This window comes from Tribolium madens, unplaced genomic scaffold (genome assembly GCF_015345945.1).
Source record: "Tribolium madens isolate multiple individuals breed KSU strain unplaced genomic scaffold, Tmad_KSU_1.1 Scaffold_1;HRSCAF=32;Tcas5.2_LG8, whole genome shotgun sequence".
In the NCBI taxonomy this organism is placed as follows: Eukaryota; Metazoa; Arthropoda; class Insecta; order Coleoptera; family Tenebrionidae; genus Tribolium; species Tribolium madens.
The window spans coordinates 2,214,667-2,234,840 of NW_025400984.1; the positions used below are offsets into that span (position 1 = coordinate 2,214,667).

Below are 20,174 nucleotides of genomic sequence, written 5' to 3' on the forward strand. Positions count from 1 at the left end.
TACCACATTGCCTGTAGCTGCGATAATACAGGCACCAAATAGGAGTAGAACTGCACAATTAAAATTCATTTTTTTCTCTACAAAATTCAAATAAAGTCAGTGGGTCGGATTTCACATTTTATACTTTTTGCAAACATAAAAAAAACACTTACTATGCTTTTTTTTTATATCAGAGTTATTAAAGATTTTATGTTTGATTATGAAACAATCAATACTTTAGGATATTGTTTAGCATGTGTAATTTTTTAATTTATTATTTTTCTCCTATTATAAATTTTTTTATTGCTTTGTTACTTTGGATAATAATGCCTTTTTTAACTGTTTTTTTTTTATTTTACAAGGAAAAAAACTACTAACCCAAAAAGGATCCTCCTTTAGAGTTCCCGAGTTCAATTATTGTTTCATATTTATGACTTACTTTATAGATAGAATTTTTTAACATTTTTTTCCATGTTCTGATACATGTCTTATTTCACTTGGCATTTTTCTCTGAGGCGCAAGTTCTGTGCTATAGCTTAGGTATATTTTTTTGTCCGGGGAAAAAGATAAACCAAGAGAAAAGCAAAAATTTTTCTGCCAACAGTTTAATATTTTTTTATATATTTACAATTCCATGATTTGAATTTCTCGACATCACAAAATTAAAATAAAAGCAACAAAGTTTCTCTTGTAATTTTATTTCACATTAAGCATAATAGATTATACCTCAAAATTATTATAAAAAAATTATACAGGTTCCAAAGTGAATAGTTGATTATTTCTTCCATGAAAAGGAAATACTACTATATAATTTCCTTGATGTTCTTTCTCATTATAGACATCAACAACAAAATCTCCAGCGGCACTTCTAATAGTGGTCATGTAGTTATTCTTATAACTACTATAAATAAACCATTGCTGAGTCGGCCCACATTGTTTCTGGTTAGTGATAACTTTAGCTACATTTTTAGCTTTACCTCCGATAATATCCAAAAAGTTTCTGTAAACATCGTTTCCTTGTTTTTTAGTAATTATTTATGCGTAAATTAGGTTTTATACCCGGTGGCACGATTAACTATGTAAACTTTTCCAGGTTCTGCCAATTCTAGTGACCATAACTGTGTCGCAGACCGAGTAGCAGTCTGAATTTTAACGATTTTTTCTTTAGCGTCTAATACCAGTCCTGCATGTGGATTTTTTATCATAAAATACTGGATTCCATCATGACTGCATGCCATCTGAAATTTAAAGTTCAAGATGTCCAGCGATATTCAGTGTGTCTTCGTATAGATGAAACGAGTCTTGTAAAAGATAAAAAATTCTCGATTTAAGTTTTTATTTTTTGGAGTTCAGCCCTGCTGGGTTAAAAATTAATTTTTAACATAATTTTAGTTTTGAAAAATCAAGTAAGTAAGTAGGTATGTTTTGCACATTTTGAAAAAATGCGTCAAACAGTTATTATGGTGGAAAAAAGACGCCCACGATTGAAACAGGCGCGTCCTTTTTTATTGAAACATTGTGACCATCATTTATTTCAAAAATGGTCTAAATAGATTAAATAGAGCCAAGAAATGGTATCCTAARATGTTCAATAAAGTTTACTTCAATAGACTTTTTACACATTTGTTAAGAACACCGTCAACTGTATCAAAATCTAGACTTTAACAATYAAATTATTTTAAAACTGTTAATTATTTAGATTTGTCTTTTCTAAAAAGGAAAGTCTATATCTGACTGATAAGAGCACAAATCCAATTTTGGTCTTCGAATTCGTCTTTAATAAWAGATCACTTATAACGTGTAGGTTAACACGGGCGCCTTTTTTTCATCATACTGTAMAGGCTCAAAATCACCAGCCAACTACAGTGCGATCAAAAAGACTTTCTATCAAGTAGGCGTCTTAGTTGAGGACGTATGTTGCATGGCAGTTCGTATGTTATCTAGATGTCAAAAAATTATTTTATTAAAATTAAAATATTGAGCTAATTAAATTGAATTATTCTATGAAACGTCTCAAAACAAGCTAAAATAAGATTTTGTTGGTGTTTATTCATAAAAATCGTTCACCACGGTTTCCTGTCATAATTTACATAAAAATTATTTTGACATTTCTCATTTGTCATTGTGACATTTTATCTTCCACAGACATACGTTTTAAATTTCTACGCTTGCTTGATAGACGGACTTTTTGATCGCACTGTATGTACCTATGCTTTCTTATTTTTTCTGAGATACTTACTTTTTATTAACAGAACCGTCAAAAAATTATTTAGTACTAATAAGTCAGTAATAACCTAAATGTAGTTTTTTTTTATTCGTAATAAGAGAACTAATTCTTTGGTTCCTGAATTAATAAACATAAAAAATTAAAAATTTAAGTTGGCCGATGGTTTTGAAATTTAGTTTACGGGCCTAGATGTTGATTCTATACAACTTTTTTTAATAACTTTTTGTCGTATTTACAACACAAAAGGCACTCTATTCTAAAGAAAAATATTTTTTTTTATTTTTAAGGCATACTTGGTTTTTCAAAACTAAAATTATGTTAGATATTAATCTTTAACTAAGCAGGGCTGAACTTCAAAAAAAAAAATTAATCGATCATTTTTTATCTTTTACAAAAGTTGATTCACCTATCCGGGAACAAACTGTACATGTATTTTTGTATTACAGAGTGATTTACATAAAACTACAAGCCTGACAAACTTTGAATAGAACCAAAAGTAGAATAGTAGAACTAGTCAAGTTCGTAGTTTTATGTAAATTATCCTGTGTTATAAATAACTACCTGTTTGTCTATTTAAAAAAAAGTTAGTACGTATAGTAAATTTTGATGTATTATTACCACATTGCCAGTAGCTGCGATAATACTGACACCAAATAGGAGTAGAACTGCATAATTAAAATTTATTTTTCTCTGGTCAATATTCAGATAAATTCAGTAGGTCAAATTTCTCCTTTTATCCTTTTTGTAAACACAAAGAAACATTTATGTTTTTCATTTTAGTATTTTAATTTTTTTATAAATTTTAAAYCTTTTAGTGTTATTGTAAATAAATTGTTTGATTGTGTAACAGGGAATATACTTGGGGATATTGTTAAGCGTCAATAAAGTTGTTTTTCAATGATACGTAGAATAAACATCTTGAAAGTACATTATGAAAAATATATACCGAGTTGCCATTATGTATGGAACCGCTTAAAAAATGCTTGCTTCCATACTTTTTATTCACCCTGTATTTGGTGATTTGTTTGTCAAAATTAAAACTTCGTGGCATAATCTCAGCAATAATAGAAAGCCAATCGACATTTTAACATTTTTGACTTTTTGAAACATCACAAAATGAAAATAAAAGCAACAAAGCAAAGTTTGTCTCGTGATTCTATTTTAGATTAAGCGTAATAAATTATTACAAGATAATTATACAAGTTCAAAAGTGAACACTTGGCTTATTCTTTTAGAGRTCCAAGGGTATGCTACTACATCAGTTCCTTGATTATAAGACTCAAGCCATAGATCAACAGCAAGACTCTCAATGGGACTGTAAATATTGCCCTTCTCATTAATATACCATTGCTGATTCGGTCCACAATGTTTTGGGTAGGTAACTAATTTATCTGCTCTTGAACCTCCACCTTTGATATCCAAAGCGTTTCTGTAAATATATATTATTTAATTTTTAATAAATATTTATGCATAAACTAAGTTTTATACCCGGTGGCACGATTAACTATATAAAATTTTCCAAGTCCATCCAATTCTAGCGACCATAACTGTGACGCAGACTTAGTAGGTGCCTGAACTTTAACGACATCATCGCAAGCGTCTAATACCAGATTTGATTTTTTGGTTTTTATCATAAAGTACTCGCAGTTTTGACAATCGCATGCCATCTGAAATTTACAGTTCAAGACGTCCAACAATATTTTTTTTATCTACAATGTGTTCCCGAATCGGTGAAACGACTCTTGTAAAAGATAAAAAATGTTTGCTTTCATTTTTTGGAATTRAGCCTTGCTTGGTTAGAGAGTAATTTCTAACACAATTTTAGGGRTGAAAAATTAAGTAATCTTGGAAATTTTCAAAAAAACCTATTTTTCTGTAAACTGACTTTTATGTGACAAATACGACAAAAGGCTCTTACACCAAATTTTAAGCTCATTGAGCAACTATATCCAGGTGATTCAAAAGTGTCGGACCATCTCTTGGGTAATGATAAAGGACATCCAACTAAGGGCAAAAAATTGTTTGAGTCTATTTTCACGAGATATAGCTCTTCAAAGATTGGATTTGGAATTAAGTTCCTGAATCCTGAATTTAGTTAGCGGAAACGGCAGATCTTGTAAAACTGTTGAAAAAAATCACCAATTTTTGTCTTATAGTGTAAAAAACATTTAACAAAGTAACAAACTCTACAATAAATTAAAACTAACAACATCTGAAACAAAAAAACTAAGATGCCTACATGATTATATGAAATGACAGTTCCGTCTTTCCAAAAAAAAAACTTGAAACAAACATTTGAATTCACCATTCGAAAGTTGGTCAGACATTAAATAATAATAGAATAATTCTCAAAAAATTCACATGCATTGAGAAAAACATAGTTTTTTATAGCAAACGCTAATTTTTGAGGAACTATTAATTTTTGACATAAAATTAAAATATCTTTTTACAGACTCAGCTTGTATATTATACAGAGTGACACAGCTAAGACTTTTTTATTAGAAGTGATTAGAACACACTAAATTTTACCGCACTTAAAATTTAAGTTAATAAAAATCTAGGCTATAAAGTTCTTACCCTAGGTTGGATTGTGTTATTTACGGGACCTAATACTTCAGCTTGCTGTTTTACTCTGGGTTGAACTGAATTTTTTTTACTCGTTTTTTCTTCTGCCTATTTCAAAATCATTTTTCAATCAAATGTTTTAATATCTTGTACTGTTTCTGTTGTGTATTTAAGCTTACATACCCACCTGCTTTTTACCTACAAAACACAATAATAAACTGGTGACTATTTAAATTTTTGTGTATTTTTATCACATTGTCAGTAGCTCCGATAATACAAACACAAAATAGGAGTAGAACAGCACAATTAAAATTCATTTTTCTCTATTCAACGGAGAACTTTAATGGATCGGATTTCTTCTTTTATAACTACTTTTTGCAAACATAAAGAAACGTTTATGTTTTTTATTTGAGTAGGTATTAAAAAAAAAAAATTTAAACTTTCATTTCAGTGTTATTGAAAATTGTATGTTTGATTGTAAAACAATGAGTAGTTTAGGATACTGTTAAGCGTCTATAAAGTTGATTTTTAATGACAGAATAAACATCTTAATTTTAAATTGTAAAAAATACATACAGGGTTGCTATTATGTATAGAACCGGTTAAAACTTGCTAAAACGGTTTCAAAAAAGCTCAAAAAAAACTACTTATGCATGTTAGGTTTTATAATCTTTTTTGGTTCATAAATTTTTGAAATACTAAGCCAAATCGATTTTTTAATGGAAACATGACTTAAGTGAGGCATCATTAAAAAAACTTATTTTTTCGAATTATAATAGGTTTGATGTTAAATGGTATAAAAGCTATGTACGGTATTTTTAACAACATTTTTATGGCAGCGCTAATACTTTATGTATGTTTACAAGACCATAAAAATGCTAACGTATAATTTTTTTTAGGATACTGCAACGATCACTTTTAAATTAAAAACAAATAGTGGAACTGGGGATGGTTTTGCCCAATTCCAATCTTTCCCGTTTTATGTAAATTTTTTTTCTTCTTACAGGTTCTTCCGAGGATGAACTTGACCTAGACGAAACACTACCATAGTGTAAATCCCGATTTAAAACTATCAAAGTTAAAGTCTCCTTTAACACTTTAATTTAAAGTATTTTTAAAGTCTATATAGTGTTTATGAAACCCAATTTTATGTTAATGAAAACTTTAATTTTTAAAACAAATTTAAAATTTATTATGAAAGTGGTCGTAACTCTGTCAAAGGATTATTTCTATTTCCTTCTATTTATCAAATTCAATCATTTCAGTTTCTTGACATCACAAAATTAAAGTAAAAGCAACAAAGTTTGTTTCGTAATTTTATTTCACATTAAGCATAATAAGTTATCATACTCAAAAAATATTACAATTATTTGAACAAACAGGTGCAAAAGTGAACATTTCGGTAGGGGTTCCATAGTTGCTATTGCATGCTATTACATTATTTCCCTGAACAGCAATAGCAAGATTTGTAATACCACTGGCAATTTGACCGCAGTTATTATACCATTGTTGATTCAGTCCACCATGTTTTGGGTAGGTGATTAGTTTAGCATAAGGTGATCCTCCATCTTTAATATCCAAAACTTTTCTGTAAACATATTTTTTTGTTATTTTTTAATAATTATTTATACAGGGTGCGCCAGAACTTGCGCTCCAGAGAAAATTTTCAAGTAAGGTTAGATACCAGGAACATAAAAAAATGTTTAAAAAATTCTATCTGTCAAAAAATTTTGACATTTATTTTTTGACATTTGACATTTTTTTATATCTTCTTAATGATCCTGATGATCGTGCATATGTTTTTTACAATTACTTAGTAGAGGGACAAAAATTTTGTCAATAAAAGCCACAAATAACATTGAACAGACTTACAGTTTAGGATACAGCTTCATTGTTTCCTATTTTAATAGCTTATAATAAAAAAACTTGGAAAATTATTATCCAACAGAAATAAATAGAGTCAAAGTTCAAACTTTAAACCCTCATAACTTCGAAATTTTTATAGATAATTTCTTTTTTAACATTTTTTCCATGTTCCTGGTATCTTACATTATATGGCATTTTTCTATGGGGCGCGAGTTCTGGAGCATKCTGTATGTAAATTAATTTTAATACCCATTGGCACGATTAACTAAATAAAACTTGTCAAGTCCTGCCGATTGTTGTGACCATAACTGTGTCCTAGACCGCGTAGGTACRTGCATTTTAACTTCCAAACTGCAAGCGTCCAACACCAGACCTGATGTTACGTGTTTTATCATAAATGTCTGACCGCTGCCAATATAAGGACCGCATCCCACCTGCTAAGATTTTTGGCAAATAAACAACAAAATATCAAGTGATTAGTACACACTATAAAAATGTAAGTAAAATGGTAGTAACAAAGTCAATTCCACATTTAGGAATAAAATGTTTATACAAAAAAAGACATGTTTCGGCAAAACTTTTGTCATTATTAGCCTAAATCAAGATTAACTAACAGAAATTTACCAACAAATTTAAAAAGCTTTGAAATAAAAATTTAGTACCATGAATAAAATAATCACATTATTTCAGTGAAAGAAAGTTAAAGGGATAAGAAGGTTTCGCAGGAATAATTATTATATTTCTAGTTTTATATTTTTATTTTGGAGCTTTTGGTAAATCTCCGTTAGTTATTTGTTTCACATATTTTACAAGGCCCTTTCTCGATCTAAGCTGATGATGACAAAAGTTTTGCCAAAACATGTCTCTTTTTGAATACAGATTTTATCACCGACTTTGTTACTACCATTTTACTTATGTTCGTAACATCCACTTAAAAGCTATGGATCAAATTCACCTCTAATAAAAATCTAGACTGAAAAGTTCTTACCCTGGGTTGAACTGTATTATTTACGGGACCCAATTTATCAGCGAGCTGTTTCAGTCTAGGAAGAACTAAATTTTTTGGACTCGCTTTTCCTTTCGCCTATTGCAAGAAAATGTTACAATTAAACGTTTTGATATTGTTTTATTAAATACGTACTTCTTCTTTAGCCTATAAAAAATAATACACAAAAACATCTTTTTTTTCAATCATATTCTTACCTTGGATTGAATTAAATTTGTTGAATTCGATTCTCCTTTTGGCTATTGCAAAAAAATGTTTTACCTGGGCGTTTTTGTGCTGTTACATACATACCTCTGCTTTAACCTACCAAAAAATAAAGCAATAAAAATTTTTTAATTAGTGTAAAAAATATTATAGGAGTACATCTATAGAAACAGGTGAAACTAGTGTTTCCTATTTATACAGGGTTATTCATAAATATGAAGCAATATTTGAACCTCAAAAATGACCCATCAAATGATGTTAATTTAAGTAATAACTCGTGTCCTATATCTACTGATAAGAATTTTACAGCCCTCGGAATGTGGGTATGGAAATTTGATTTTTTTGTAATAACTTTGGAATTACTTGACCAAATATTATAAAATTTGGAACATTTCCCTGTGACAACATACCCTTTAAACTGGTAATCACGAAAACCGGATACATCCACTCAATTTCCGGTTCCAGCAGTTGCAGGTCACATTTTCTGTGTTTTTTATTTTTTTGCTTTCTTAACACCAATTTTTACCAGTTTAAAGGGTATGTTGTCACAGGGACATGTTCCAAATTTTATAATATTTGGTCAAATAATTCCAAAGTTATTACAAAAAAATCAAATTTCCATACCCACATTCCGAGAGCTGTAAAATTCTTATCAGTAGATACAGGGTGATTCTTAAATAGACCGATAAAATTTTATTACATCTTCCTAAGGATAAATGGAGACAAACTTTACCCTTTTTATGTTTATACCTTTTAGGGGCAAAACCCCCTTGATCCGTGCCACTTACGGCGTTTATGAATTGTTGCAATCATCAAGTACATTAATACCATGGTTACCACTACCTGTGCTAACACATCAGTGGCGTACGGTTTACTTCGATAATAACTTTAATAAATTTTATTTGAAGAACGTTTAAACAAAGAATTTTTTAAATATTTTTTCCAGCATGTTCTCATTTGATACTACCAAGGATAAAATTTTGTCGGTCTATTTAAGAATCACCCTGTATAGGACACGAGTCCTTTAATATTATAAATTCTTACCTTAGGTGAATCGGCATTTTTAGGAGTCGATTCTTTCTTTGGCTATTGTGAAGACAATGTTTCAATTAAAAYGTTTTATTATTATTTTGCTACATACATACCTCTTCTTTAGCCTACAATAAATTCAATAAAAATAACGCTTCATTAAAAAATTCTCACCTTGGTTCCAACTGCATTTTTGGGACTCGATTCCGTRTTTGGCTATTTCACAAACACATTTTTTAAATAATTCGTTTTATACAGAATGATTCATATAAAACTTCGAGCTTMAGAGACTTTAAATACCATATCATCGAAAAAATATATACACCTAAAAGGCTGCAAAATGTCATCTGCTAATGTAAATTATATGGAAAAAGAACAGAATCAGCCTTCCAGACGATAAATTTTRCCGTATTATTATGGTACAACCAATTGTACAACCAATCAGGCTCGTAGCCTTTTTTGAATCATTCTGTATTTAATAAAATACTATAACTTAATTTAATTTTTGAGAATTTTTACCACATTGCCTGTAGCTGCGATAATACAGGCACCAAATAGGAGTAGAACTGCACAATTAAAATTCATTTTTTTCTCTACAAAATTCAAATAAATTCAGTGGGTCGGGTTTCACATTTTATATTTCTTGCAAACATAAAAAAACACTTAATATGCTTTTTATTTTTTTTTGTTACAACAAAATTGAAATTTTTTTAAATTCTAATATCAGAGTTATTAAAGATTTTATGTTTGATTATGAAACAATCAATACTTTAGGATATTGTTTAGCATCTATAAAGTTGTTTTTTAATGATAAAGTAAAAATCTTAATTTTATTGTTAAAAGCACAGAGTGTGTCAGAACTCGCGCCCCAGAGAAAAATAAAAGCAACAAAGTTTGTTTCGTAATTTTATTTCACATTAAGCATAAATAAATTATACTTAAAAATTACAAGATAATAATTATACAGGTTCCAAAGTGAACAGTTGACTTTTTTTCCATGAATCCAAGAATATACCACTATATCATTTCCTTGATCATAAATCTCATGCCATATATCAACAACAAAATCTTCAACYACACTCCAAATATAATCATACCTGTGAATTAACCATTGCTGATTGGGTCCACAATYTTTCGGATAGGTAATTAGTCTAACTTCATTTGAAAGTTTTGAAACTCCATCTTTGATATCCAAAACGTTTCTGTGAACATATTTTTTTTGTTTTTAAATAATTATTTATGCATAAATTAAGTTTTATACTCAGTGGCARGATTAACTATGTAAACTTTTCCAAGTCCTGCCATTTCTAGTGACCGTAGCTGTGTCGTAGACCGGGTAGGAGTCTGAATTTTAACTACATCATTCGATGCGTCTAATACCAGACCTGATTTTTGTGTTTTATCATAAAGTATTTGCAGTTTTGAGAACTGCATGCCATCTGAAATTCAATGTGTATTCAATAGTTATTTATTGTAAGAGTGTGTTACGTAGCGTTTTATCCACGCAAGAATGTTCTTAAGTGGATAAAACGCGACTAACACACGACTGCAATGTAACGTTTTATCCACAATCACAGGCCAAATTAATTATTCCAAATTATTCCAAACTTAATTAAAAATTAAACTGACATTTAAACATCACGCCAAATGTGCTTTCGGTTAAACGTAGTAAGTTGTTACGCGGTGCGCTGGTTATTAAAAGTAACTTTATTCCACTAGTGAATAAAGTGGTACTTTATACGCATCTAAAGTGTGTAACAAAGTRTCTTTATAGAGTGACTATGGATAAATAAATTTATTCCTCCATAATCTAAGCTATCACTTTTAAGAAGATTTGCGAAAAAATATCACAAGTGGTTAGAACACACCACAARTTACAGAAATTAAAATTTTAAGTCAATATAAAACTAAACTAAAAAGTTCTTACCCTGGGTTGAATTGTATTATTTACGAGACCCAATGCATCAGCTGGCTGTTTTATTCTGAGTTGAACTAAATTTTTTTGACCCGCTTTTCCTTTTGCCTATTGCAAGAAAATGTTTCAATCAAACGTTTTAATATTACTTTGTTGCATGCGTACCTTTTCTTTAGTCTATAAAAAATAAATCACCAAAACATAATTATTTATTTATACAAATGTTTAAGACAAAAGTTTCATATAAACATATATCAAAAAAATTAGTAAAGCGGTGACCATTGCAAAGTTGGGTAAGTTTCGTGAAGAAGAAATTAAAATTCGAAGTCGACCTAACTAGGAAAATAAAAAAACAAATTGGACTAGTTTTGGTTAAATTAAACCATCATAGATTAAAAATTAAATAAAATCTTATAAAATACAATGTAAAAAAGCTACACAAAAGAAAACAATAAGAAAGTGGTAGATATTTAAACTTTTGTGTATATTTACCACATTGTCAGTAACTGCGATAATACAGACACTAAATAAGAGTAGAACTYCACAATTAAAATTCATTTTTCTCRATTCAYTATTCAGATASTCGTAAATTCAATAGTTAGGATTTCTCTGTTTATAGGTCCTGTTTGAAAACATAAAAAAACACTTTATATMTTAGTATTTCAAAAAGAATTAAAGACTGTTATCACCAGTGTTATTGAAAATTTTATGTTTGATTGTAAAACGATGAATAGGTCCTAATTAATATACCGGGTGTCCRAGGCAGGCTTGAATATAAGAAATTAACATYAGAAATTAGTTTTTTTTGRTGGGTTAGCYTTACTCAAATTTAATTTAACAATAACATCGTTATAAAAATTAAAAAATAATATAGCAGGTGTTCAAATACAGCATTCATCACCGAATTAGCAGTTTGGAAAATTTGTTCTTGGAGCTTAATTTTTAATTCTTTCTGGCAATAGTAGTTAATAAACCAAATTTTTAATATGGCCCCAGAAAACCAAGTCCAATATACAGGGTGATTCTTAAATAGACCGACAAAATTTAATCCTTTGGTAGTATGAAATGAGAACATGCTGGAAACATTATTAAAAAAATTCTTGTTTAATCGTTCTCCAAATAAAATTTATTAAAGTTATTTTCGAAGTAAAGCGTACGCCACTGATGTATTAGCACATGTAGTGGTAACCATGGTATTAACGTACTTGATTATTGCAACAATTCATAAACGCCGTAAGTGGCACGGATCAAGGGGGTTTTGCCCCTAAAAGGTATAAACATAAAAAGGGCAAAGTTTGTCTCCATTTATCCTTAGGATGATGTGATAAAGTTTTGTCGGTCTATTTAAGAATATTAAAATCCTGACTCCTGGAAGGCTTAGAATTAGGACCGCCGCGACCGACAACGATGACACCTTGACAATTAATTAATTAATTGAATCACTGCTTTCTTCACTTAAAGGTGTTTCTTTGAGTTGCCATTTATTAAAATTATGTTTTTAACAAATATAAGTCCAAAATTAAGAAAAAAATAAACTTTTCCTTCCTCTGAACTCGTTTCAAGTAAAAAATGTTTTTGTTTAGCAGTTTTGGCGTAAAATAATAGTAGATTATGTTATTAGGAGTAAAAGCGATTGTTTATGTGGCGAAGCTTAACGTTCATTTTGCCGAACGGAGTGAGGCAAATGGATTCATCTGAGCCACATAAACTCACTTTTACACCAAATAACATATACTATTTTATCTGCAAACGATTCAGATGGAGAGAAAAGAGCAACACACCAACAATCAAAGTAAATCACCTCAATAATCAGGACGCTTTGCAATAAAATTATAACAAACGTCATGCGTCAGTTTGGGAATTTGTGTTGAGATTTCGAAAGTGTTGATTGATTTATCTGGTGAATAACTGGTGTAGTTTATAGTGCAAAATGTCGAATGCTGATAATCTACCTTGTACCTCTCCAGAAAATGTTGAAAAAGCAAAAGAGACAAGAAAGAGACAATAGTGGTAAATGTCAAAGTAAGTGTCAAGTAAAAGTGAAAACGCCTAGGCGTAAAAACAGTGTTTTCACTCCATGTCTGAAAAGTAAAACTTTTACTTTTGTCATTTAGTCATAAAAATGGTCACTTTTGTGACGTTTGCGGATAAAAGATATTTTTTTTCTCTTGTAAATTTAATCCGGGGACATATTGTATATAATATAAAATTTTATTCAACCTTCACCGTTTTTACTGCTACATGAATTTAATTCTTTGAATCCAAAAAATTCAAAATCTCAAAAAACGTTAGAAACTAATAGGTATAATTATGATTGTTAAAAAATGATACGTGAACAAGTACGTTTTTATTGTCTAAACGATAAAATTGCATTTTAAGATGTAGTAAAGAGAAGATAAAATGCAATTTTAACATTGAAGATGGACTAAAAATAATTACAAGATAATTAAACAGGTTCAAAAGTGAACAATTCACTTTCTCTTCCATGCCAAGGATATACTACTACATCATTTCCTTGGTTATAACTCTCATGCCATAAATCAACAACAAAATCCTTAACGGCACTGGTAATGCCACTGTAATTAATATACCATTGCTGATTTGGTCCACAATGTTTCGGGTAGGTAATTAGTTTAGCTTCAGGTGAACCTCCACCGCTAATATCCAACACGTTTCTGGAATATTTTATTTATTTGTTTTTTAAATAACTGGTGCTTATTTAGATTTGGCGTCATTGGTGGTAATGCAATTTCTAATAAGCCCGGCGAGGTCTCAAATGTCAGATTAGCAACTTTCAATACGATGGTTCGTTCACAATGGAACTTTCATGGATAGCTTTGACGCCAAATTTAAAAACACCCGTTAATTTTTAATGCATAAATTAAGTTTTATACCCGGTGGCACGATTATATATGTAAAATTTTCCAAGTCCTGCCATTTCCAGTGACCATAACTGTGTCGCAGACTTAGAAGGAGCCTGAATTTTAACTACATCATTCGACGCGTCAAATACCAGATTTGATTTTTTAGATTTTATCATAAAATACTCGCCGTTATCAGAACTGCATGCCATCTGAAATTCAATGTTTAAGATAAGTCTATAATGTAGCAATATTTATTTATCTCCAGGGTCATTCACATAAATAAAACCCTGACAGGGCGTCCCAGCAAGTTGGTGAAGTCCATTATTGACATTTAAATGTTAAAATGTAAAAAAATGTATATTGCAAATTGATAGATTAACTAGGGCACCCCTTGAAATTATTTTTAATCAAACAGCGTGTCTCAAAAATAAGTTACTATACGAACTTAAATTTTTGTTAATGACACACCATAATGTTTAATTCATGTTTTAATGTTTTTAAGCTAAACTTTTATTGGTCAATTTTGCTTAGTTTTTAAAATTCGTTGTTTTTTTACGAAACATATTTTTTTCAGCAATGTCAAAGAAAGTATTGAAATAATGTGTGAATTTATTTATTTATTTATTACCACTGCTGAAATGGAGCAGTGCACTCCCCGAAAAGTAAGAAAAACAGCTACAGAAGCAATTGAATACTAATTTAGCAAAATATTATGTGTAACACGTAACTTTACAATTTGAAAGAAAAAATTCCCAATATTTTTGTAATCTTGACGTTGAAAAAACTGCATATTACCGCCCAAGGGATAAAAGGTTAGTAATCGTCATATTAAATTAGTGATTGTGAATAAAAAAAATTAACTATTATTTCAGTATCTAAAAGTTGGACAAAAGAGGGAAGAAATATCACTTAATAATCACATTTACATACAGGGTGTGTTCGAACTCGCGCCCAGAGAAAAAATTCAAGTAAGATAAGATACCAGGAAGATGGAAAAAATGTTTAAATAATTCTATCTGTCAAATGTTTTATGTCTATTTAATGATACTGGTAATTTTGTATATGTTTTTTCTTTATAATTATTTAGTAAATGTACAAAAATTGTGCCAATAATAGCCACAAATAACACTAAACAGAGTTACAATTTAAGATACAGCTTCCTTGTTTCTTCTTCTATAGCCTGCAGCAAAAAACTTGAAAAATTATTTTTCCAATAGAAATAAATAGAGTCAAAGTACAAAATTTAAATGCTCATAACTTCAAAATTTTTATAGATAGAATTTTTTATCATTTTTTTCATGTTCCTGGTATCGTACTTTACATGGCATTTTTCTCTGTAGCGCGAGTTCTGGGGCACCTTGTATTGATAAGCATTGTTGTTAAAATTAGTATTTAAAATTAATATCTTTTTACTTATCAATTCTAGACATTTAAAAGTTTATATTTTTGATAGATAATTTAGTAATCTAATAGAAACAAACACACAAAATAGGGTGTTCCATTTACACTTTTTAAGTTTTAGTAGTACTAATAGTACTTAGTAGTATATTANNNNTTATTATTTTAAAGAATAAGTGCTTTTAAGTTTTATGAAATGAATTTTTTATACTATTTTATAGCTTTCATAAAAAAAAAATTAATTTAATTGAGTTTTAAGTAATTGATTATATCCAAGGAGGTTAGATGTTCACATAACGTCCTTGGTTATATCTCACAATGAAGCTATCTACGAGTTTTGCTTTGATATTACTACGCGATATTTTATTTTATTATGACTAGACAAAAAAAAGAAGAAACCATTTGGCAGACAATTATTCAAGACATAATGTATTATTAATAATATTGTGATTATTATTATTATTGTTACTAAAAAGTTCTTAGCCTGGGTTGAATTGTATTATTTACGGAACTCAATTTATCAGCGAGCTGTTTCTTTCTGGGTTGAACCAAATTTTTTTGACTGGCTTTTCCTTTTACCTGTTTCAAAAAAATGTTTCAATCAAACGTTTTGATATCATTTTATTTATACACACCTTTTCTCTAGTCTGTAAAAATTAAAARATCGAAACATACCTATTATATTTATTTATACAAGGTGAGTCTTAACTTACGCATAATCTTAAGGAATGATAGGTTATGCCAAATAATAAATAATAGTGAAAAACATTCTCATAAATGTTTTTTAGTTACCGACATATACCGTGTTAAAAACACAATTAGACTTTAAAATTTTAGATAATTCTGCAACAATAGCTAAGTGAATCGATTTTTTTTTATTTAGGTGGAATTAAGTGGTATTTTTTATTAACATTTGAAAAAATAATAGTACTTTATTATGCAAGTGAAGAAAAGTTGTTATTATGTGTGAGTGATGTGTTTCTAAGTGATACTCGTACACTAATCAATTCGGCATTGGAGTAGTTGACCAAATAATGACTTGATTTATAATTTGATTTTGAATCGATGTGCAAAATTTACCCGAAAGCGCGTTAAACTGATATTTTTTTATGCACAAAGTCATCGACTTTTTATGCATAATAACTCTCACGATCAACATTCAATGCAAATTATTTTCATTGATACTTTTACTTCCACATAACAAGAGCAGACACACTGAATGGCTTATGAAAATCATAAGGAAAAATTGCAAAAAAATTGCATACAGAATTTGTTTGATCTTCAAATTGACTTCTCCTTTATTTTAGTGGTTAGAATATTTGCTTGTAATCCGCGAGCATCCTGTATAAATCAGTCTGTATTACGTTATATGCGTACCTGTTTTTTTACCTATAAAAAATAATAATATATTGTGAAATAATTAACTGTTTGTGTATTTTTACCACATTGTCAGTGTCTGCGATAATACTGACACCAAATAGGAGTAAAACTGCACAATTAAAGTCCATTTTTCTCTATTCAGATAAATTCAATGGACTAGATTTCTTATTTTATTGCAAACATAAAAAACACTTGCTATGCTTTTTATTTTATATTATTTTAAAAAATTCCTCATATCAATGTTATTAAAAAATTCATATTTGTAGAACAATCAATACTTTAGAATATTATTAAGCGCCTATAAAGTTGTTGTTTAATGCTACAGTAAAAATCTTAGTAATACAGGGTGATATAAAAAGAATAAGTAAAAAATATTTTTTTAATAAAAATAGATCCGCAAAGTAACGGTATCGGAGATACGAAAGACTTATTTGCATTCTCTATAAACAAAAGAAGCTTCTAGCAAAAACAAAAACAAAGTTACATAAGATGTAAAAAATATTTAGGATTAAAGCGATCTTGCAGGCTTTAACAACAACGGTCAAATACTTAATGTTTATTTTACAAAACATTAGCCAACTATGATAAGAAAATGCACTTTTTGCAAAATTAAAAAAGACATAAAAGATCATCACATTCCATATCTCTGAAACGTTACTTTATCTGCCCATGTTTATTAAGCCTTTTTTGTGTATTTTGATCCATACTATTACTATTAACTTCCAATGTAGCTACGGCTTTGAAATTTAGGACGTGATCAAAATCGACGATCTTTGATTTAACTAATTTATTTTCAAAATGATTACTGAACTTTCGGAACTATGAGAACTACGAAAAGCGCCAACTTACCTTACGTTGTGTTTAGTACTCAAGAATAATAATACTCTTAAAAAAATAACTCACCTTACTTTATCCAAATGTTTATAGTTTTTGAGATATAGAGGGTTCGTCGAATAAATTTTAATTTAGAGCGCAGCCTTTAACTTCACCAATTCAAATTGTAAAAAAATGATCTCTGAGGTAGCTCCTTGCTATTACATTGTTAAAAAAATGAGTTAAAATTATTGGCAAAAACAAGTACAGAAAAAAGTGTAAAAATTTTGCATCCCTTTTTTTTGTTGAATCGTCCTCGATGTTTATTAAACTGTCTATAAAAATCTTGTTGTCTTATTAGTAGTTAAAATATTTAACTGCAATTTTTATGTAACATTTTTAACGAAAAAAAAACATAATTAATTTTTTGGTGGTGTCTACCGACTTTCAATTTCATTTGCTCGAAAATCAGTTTTTAACTTTCTTCTTAACAAACTTTAGAGAACTATTCACATAACATATCCTTCCAAATATCCAAGAAGTGCAATTTTTGTTTTATTTTATTTTGGTCTCGTCATAAATTACAATCTTACATTCTGCTTATTTTTATGAAACCTTCCAACCTTTCATGAAATTCGCATACAACGCCTACTTGTCATATTATCAATTAAATCGGTCTAGGTGCGAAAACGATAAATTCTTAATGGTAGACTGATTAATTGAGGAACGAGATAATGGAATAGAAGTGTTACCGCACGTCGGCGAGTTAAATTATTCCTGGACCAAACGTTCCCTACTTTATTATTTAAAGACGGTCTAAGCTGCGTATACGCTATTTTAAGAACTACCACCGTAATAAAAACATATTTTTTTGATTTAAACGTTCTGAAATTTAATTTGATCCGTTTTTAGCCCGTGAAAGTAAAGTCACGGTCCGTTGATTAATTCGAAAACTCTTTCTAAAAAGGGTTGCTTATAATTATGTGCTTACCGTAAACAACCCGCCGTTTTGCTCAATTTATTTTTGTAAGTTCGGACGGATGGACGAAATAATTTGAATACGAGAATTTTTAGTCCGGCGCCTCCACCATTTTCGACTTGAGTGGTTTAGTGAGGTTCTAACAAATGACCTGTTGGGAGCTGAAACTAGTTAACAAAATAATTTACAATAAAAATTACGATCACATCATCAATCCATCTTATACAGGGTGTTCCGTCTAAACCCCACATTAAAAGTATTGGGAGTTCGAATAATCATATTTGTTTGAAAATTGGTACATAGCCATAATGCATTAAGTCCTCCTAAATGAAAATATTTTTCAGATATTGGCACTTCCGGTTATACCGAAAGTCGGTCTCAATTTTCTTATTTTAAATGGAAAGCTATATTTTTTACTACGTTTTGGATTAATCGGGTTATTTTAAGAGAGTTTTCATCAGCTTTCCCTATACCCAAATTTAGGGGTTTTTGATATATTTGGAGATTTTCAAAAAATTTTGGATCTGCACCTTCCACTTTAAAAATGGGTAACTCTGTTATTTTTTTAAATTTTAAATTCGTTTTTTTTTTAGCGTTCTGGTGTTTTCAAATTTTGAAAAAAAAATTAACAAACTTTAAAATTTAAGAGTTACTTTTGTAGTAATTCAAATACCCATAACTCAATTTTTCCAAATGAAATACCCCAATTTTTATTTTACTAAATGAAAGAGAATTTAATTCTGCATCGATCTGTATTAACGTTCCCTTTTTGACTTTTTTTTAAGACTGTCGAAAATCTATTACTAGCCACATCCGTTTTCGTATAGTTTGCCATGGAAATCAAAAATGTCAAAATTCTTTCTCAATAAACGTCGACAGTCGACTTTGACAAACAATTTTGACATTTTTGATTTCCATAGCAAACTACGTGAAAACGGGTGTGGCTAGTAATAAACTTTCTGTAGTCTTCAAAAAAGGTCCATAACTAGAAAATTATTAAATTTAGGTATAGGAAATGTTAATTCAGATCATTGCATAATTAAATTCTCTTCTATTTAGTAAAATAAAAATTGGGGTATTTCATTTGAAAAAATTGAGTTATAAGTATTTGAATTATTACAAAAGTAACCTTAAAATTTTGGGATATGTTATTTTTTTCAAAATTTGAAAACACCAGAGAAAGGATCTAAGCTTCCTCTTTCAAACGCCAAAAAAACGAATTCAAAATCTTAAAAAATGGCAGAGTTACCGATTTTTAAAATGGAAGGTGTAGATCCAATTTTTTTTTTTAAATCTCCAAATATTTCATAAACGGCTAAATTTAGGTATAGGGAAAGCTGATGAAACCTCCCTTAAAATAACCCGATTAATTCAAAAACGAGTAAAAAATATACCTTTTTATTTAAAATAAGAAAGTTGAGACCGACTTCCGGTATAACCGGAAATACCGCCATCTAGAAGATATTTTTATTTAGGAGAACTTAATGGTTTATGGCTATGTACCAATTTTCAAATAAATACGATTATTCCAACTCCCAATACTTCTAATGTGGGGTTTAGACGGAACACTCTGTATGTCAAGGCGTCTCGAGGGGCAAGTGAACGCAAAATAAAGGTGAAAACACTGTCACAATCATGTACAGTGAGAGGTTGTTTGACGCGTCTCTGTCTTTTGTTTTTASAAAATCTAATATTGCCAACTTAATTAAGACTAAACTAAAAAAACAATGTTGCTATTTTTTCATGCGAATTTTGCGCTCCCTTCATTATGGAAATTAAATCTCTAATTTTCAGACACCTGCACGGGATTGTTTTTCAACTGGAATCGCAAATTCTTGAGAACAAAGCGAGCTTAAATTAAGCATCGTTGCAAGAAATTGTCCTCCAAGATTTTAAGGGTCACTTTATGCAAAAGCAGTAAATTCATGATCCGGAAATGCTAATTTCAA

General features: G+C 29.5%; 3 protein-coding genes and 1 pseudogene across 5 annotated transcripts in view; all 4 read right to left on the minus strand.

Moving 5' to 3' along the window:
* Nucleotides 1-9,085, minus strand: part of LOC123003737 — a 12,199-nt gene extending 3,114 nt beyond the window's left edge. The window contains exons 1-4 of the mRNA XM_044396707.1: nt 9,051-9,085; nt 8,993-9,004; nt 8,892-8,933; nt 7,935-7,946 (exon numbers count right to left, since the gene is read on the minus strand). The gene's annotated coding sequence lies outside the window, so the exon portion shown is untranslated. The remainder of the gene's footprint in view (nt 1-7,934; nt 7,947-8,891; nt 8,934-8,992; nt 9,005-9,050) is intronic.
* On the minus strand, nt 837-5,136 carry LOC123003736. Of its 3 annotated transcripts, none has more exons than XR_006412650.1 (5): nt 5,026-5,095; nt 4,959-4,969; nt 4,784-4,879; nt 1,039-1,217; nt 837-979 (listed from the first exon to the last, which is right to left on the minus strand). XR_006412650.1 is itself a non-coding variant. In XM_044396706.1 (4 exons), the coding sequence occupies exons 1-4, from the start codon at nt 5,086-5,088 to the stop codon at nt 1,026-1,028; spliced, it is 366 nt and encodes a 121-aa protein (XP_044252641.1). In that variant the 5' UTR covers nt 5,089-5,136; the 3' UTR covers nt 968-1,025. The 3 variants fall into 3 exon arrangements, 1 of the variants encoding a protein (XP_044252641.1); XR_006412649.1 differs by lacking the exons at nt 837-979; nt 1,039-1,217 and adding exons at nt 3,447-3,635; nt 3,695-3,873; XM_044396706.1 differs by having other exon boundaries at nt 968-1,217; nt 4,955-4,969; nt 5,026-5,136.
* A 306-nt stretch (nt 9,086-9,391) lies between the features above and the next one.
* On the minus strand, nt 9,392-11,356 carry LOC123004058 (annotated as a pseudogene).
* A 1,881-nt stretch (nt 11,357-13,237) lies between these two features.
* Nucleotides 13,238-16,561, minus strand: LOC123004059. Its single transcript, XM_044397174.1, has 4 exons — nt 16,496-16,561; nt 15,538-15,632; nt 13,686-13,865; nt 13,238-13,466 (listed from the first exon to the last, which is right to left on the minus strand). Exons 1-4 carry the CDS (start codon nt 16,559-16,561, stop codon nt 13,238-13,240), a joined length of 570 nt encoding a protein of 189 aa, XP_044253109.1.
* Between the last annotated feature and the right edge of the window lie 3,613 nt (nt 16,562-20,174).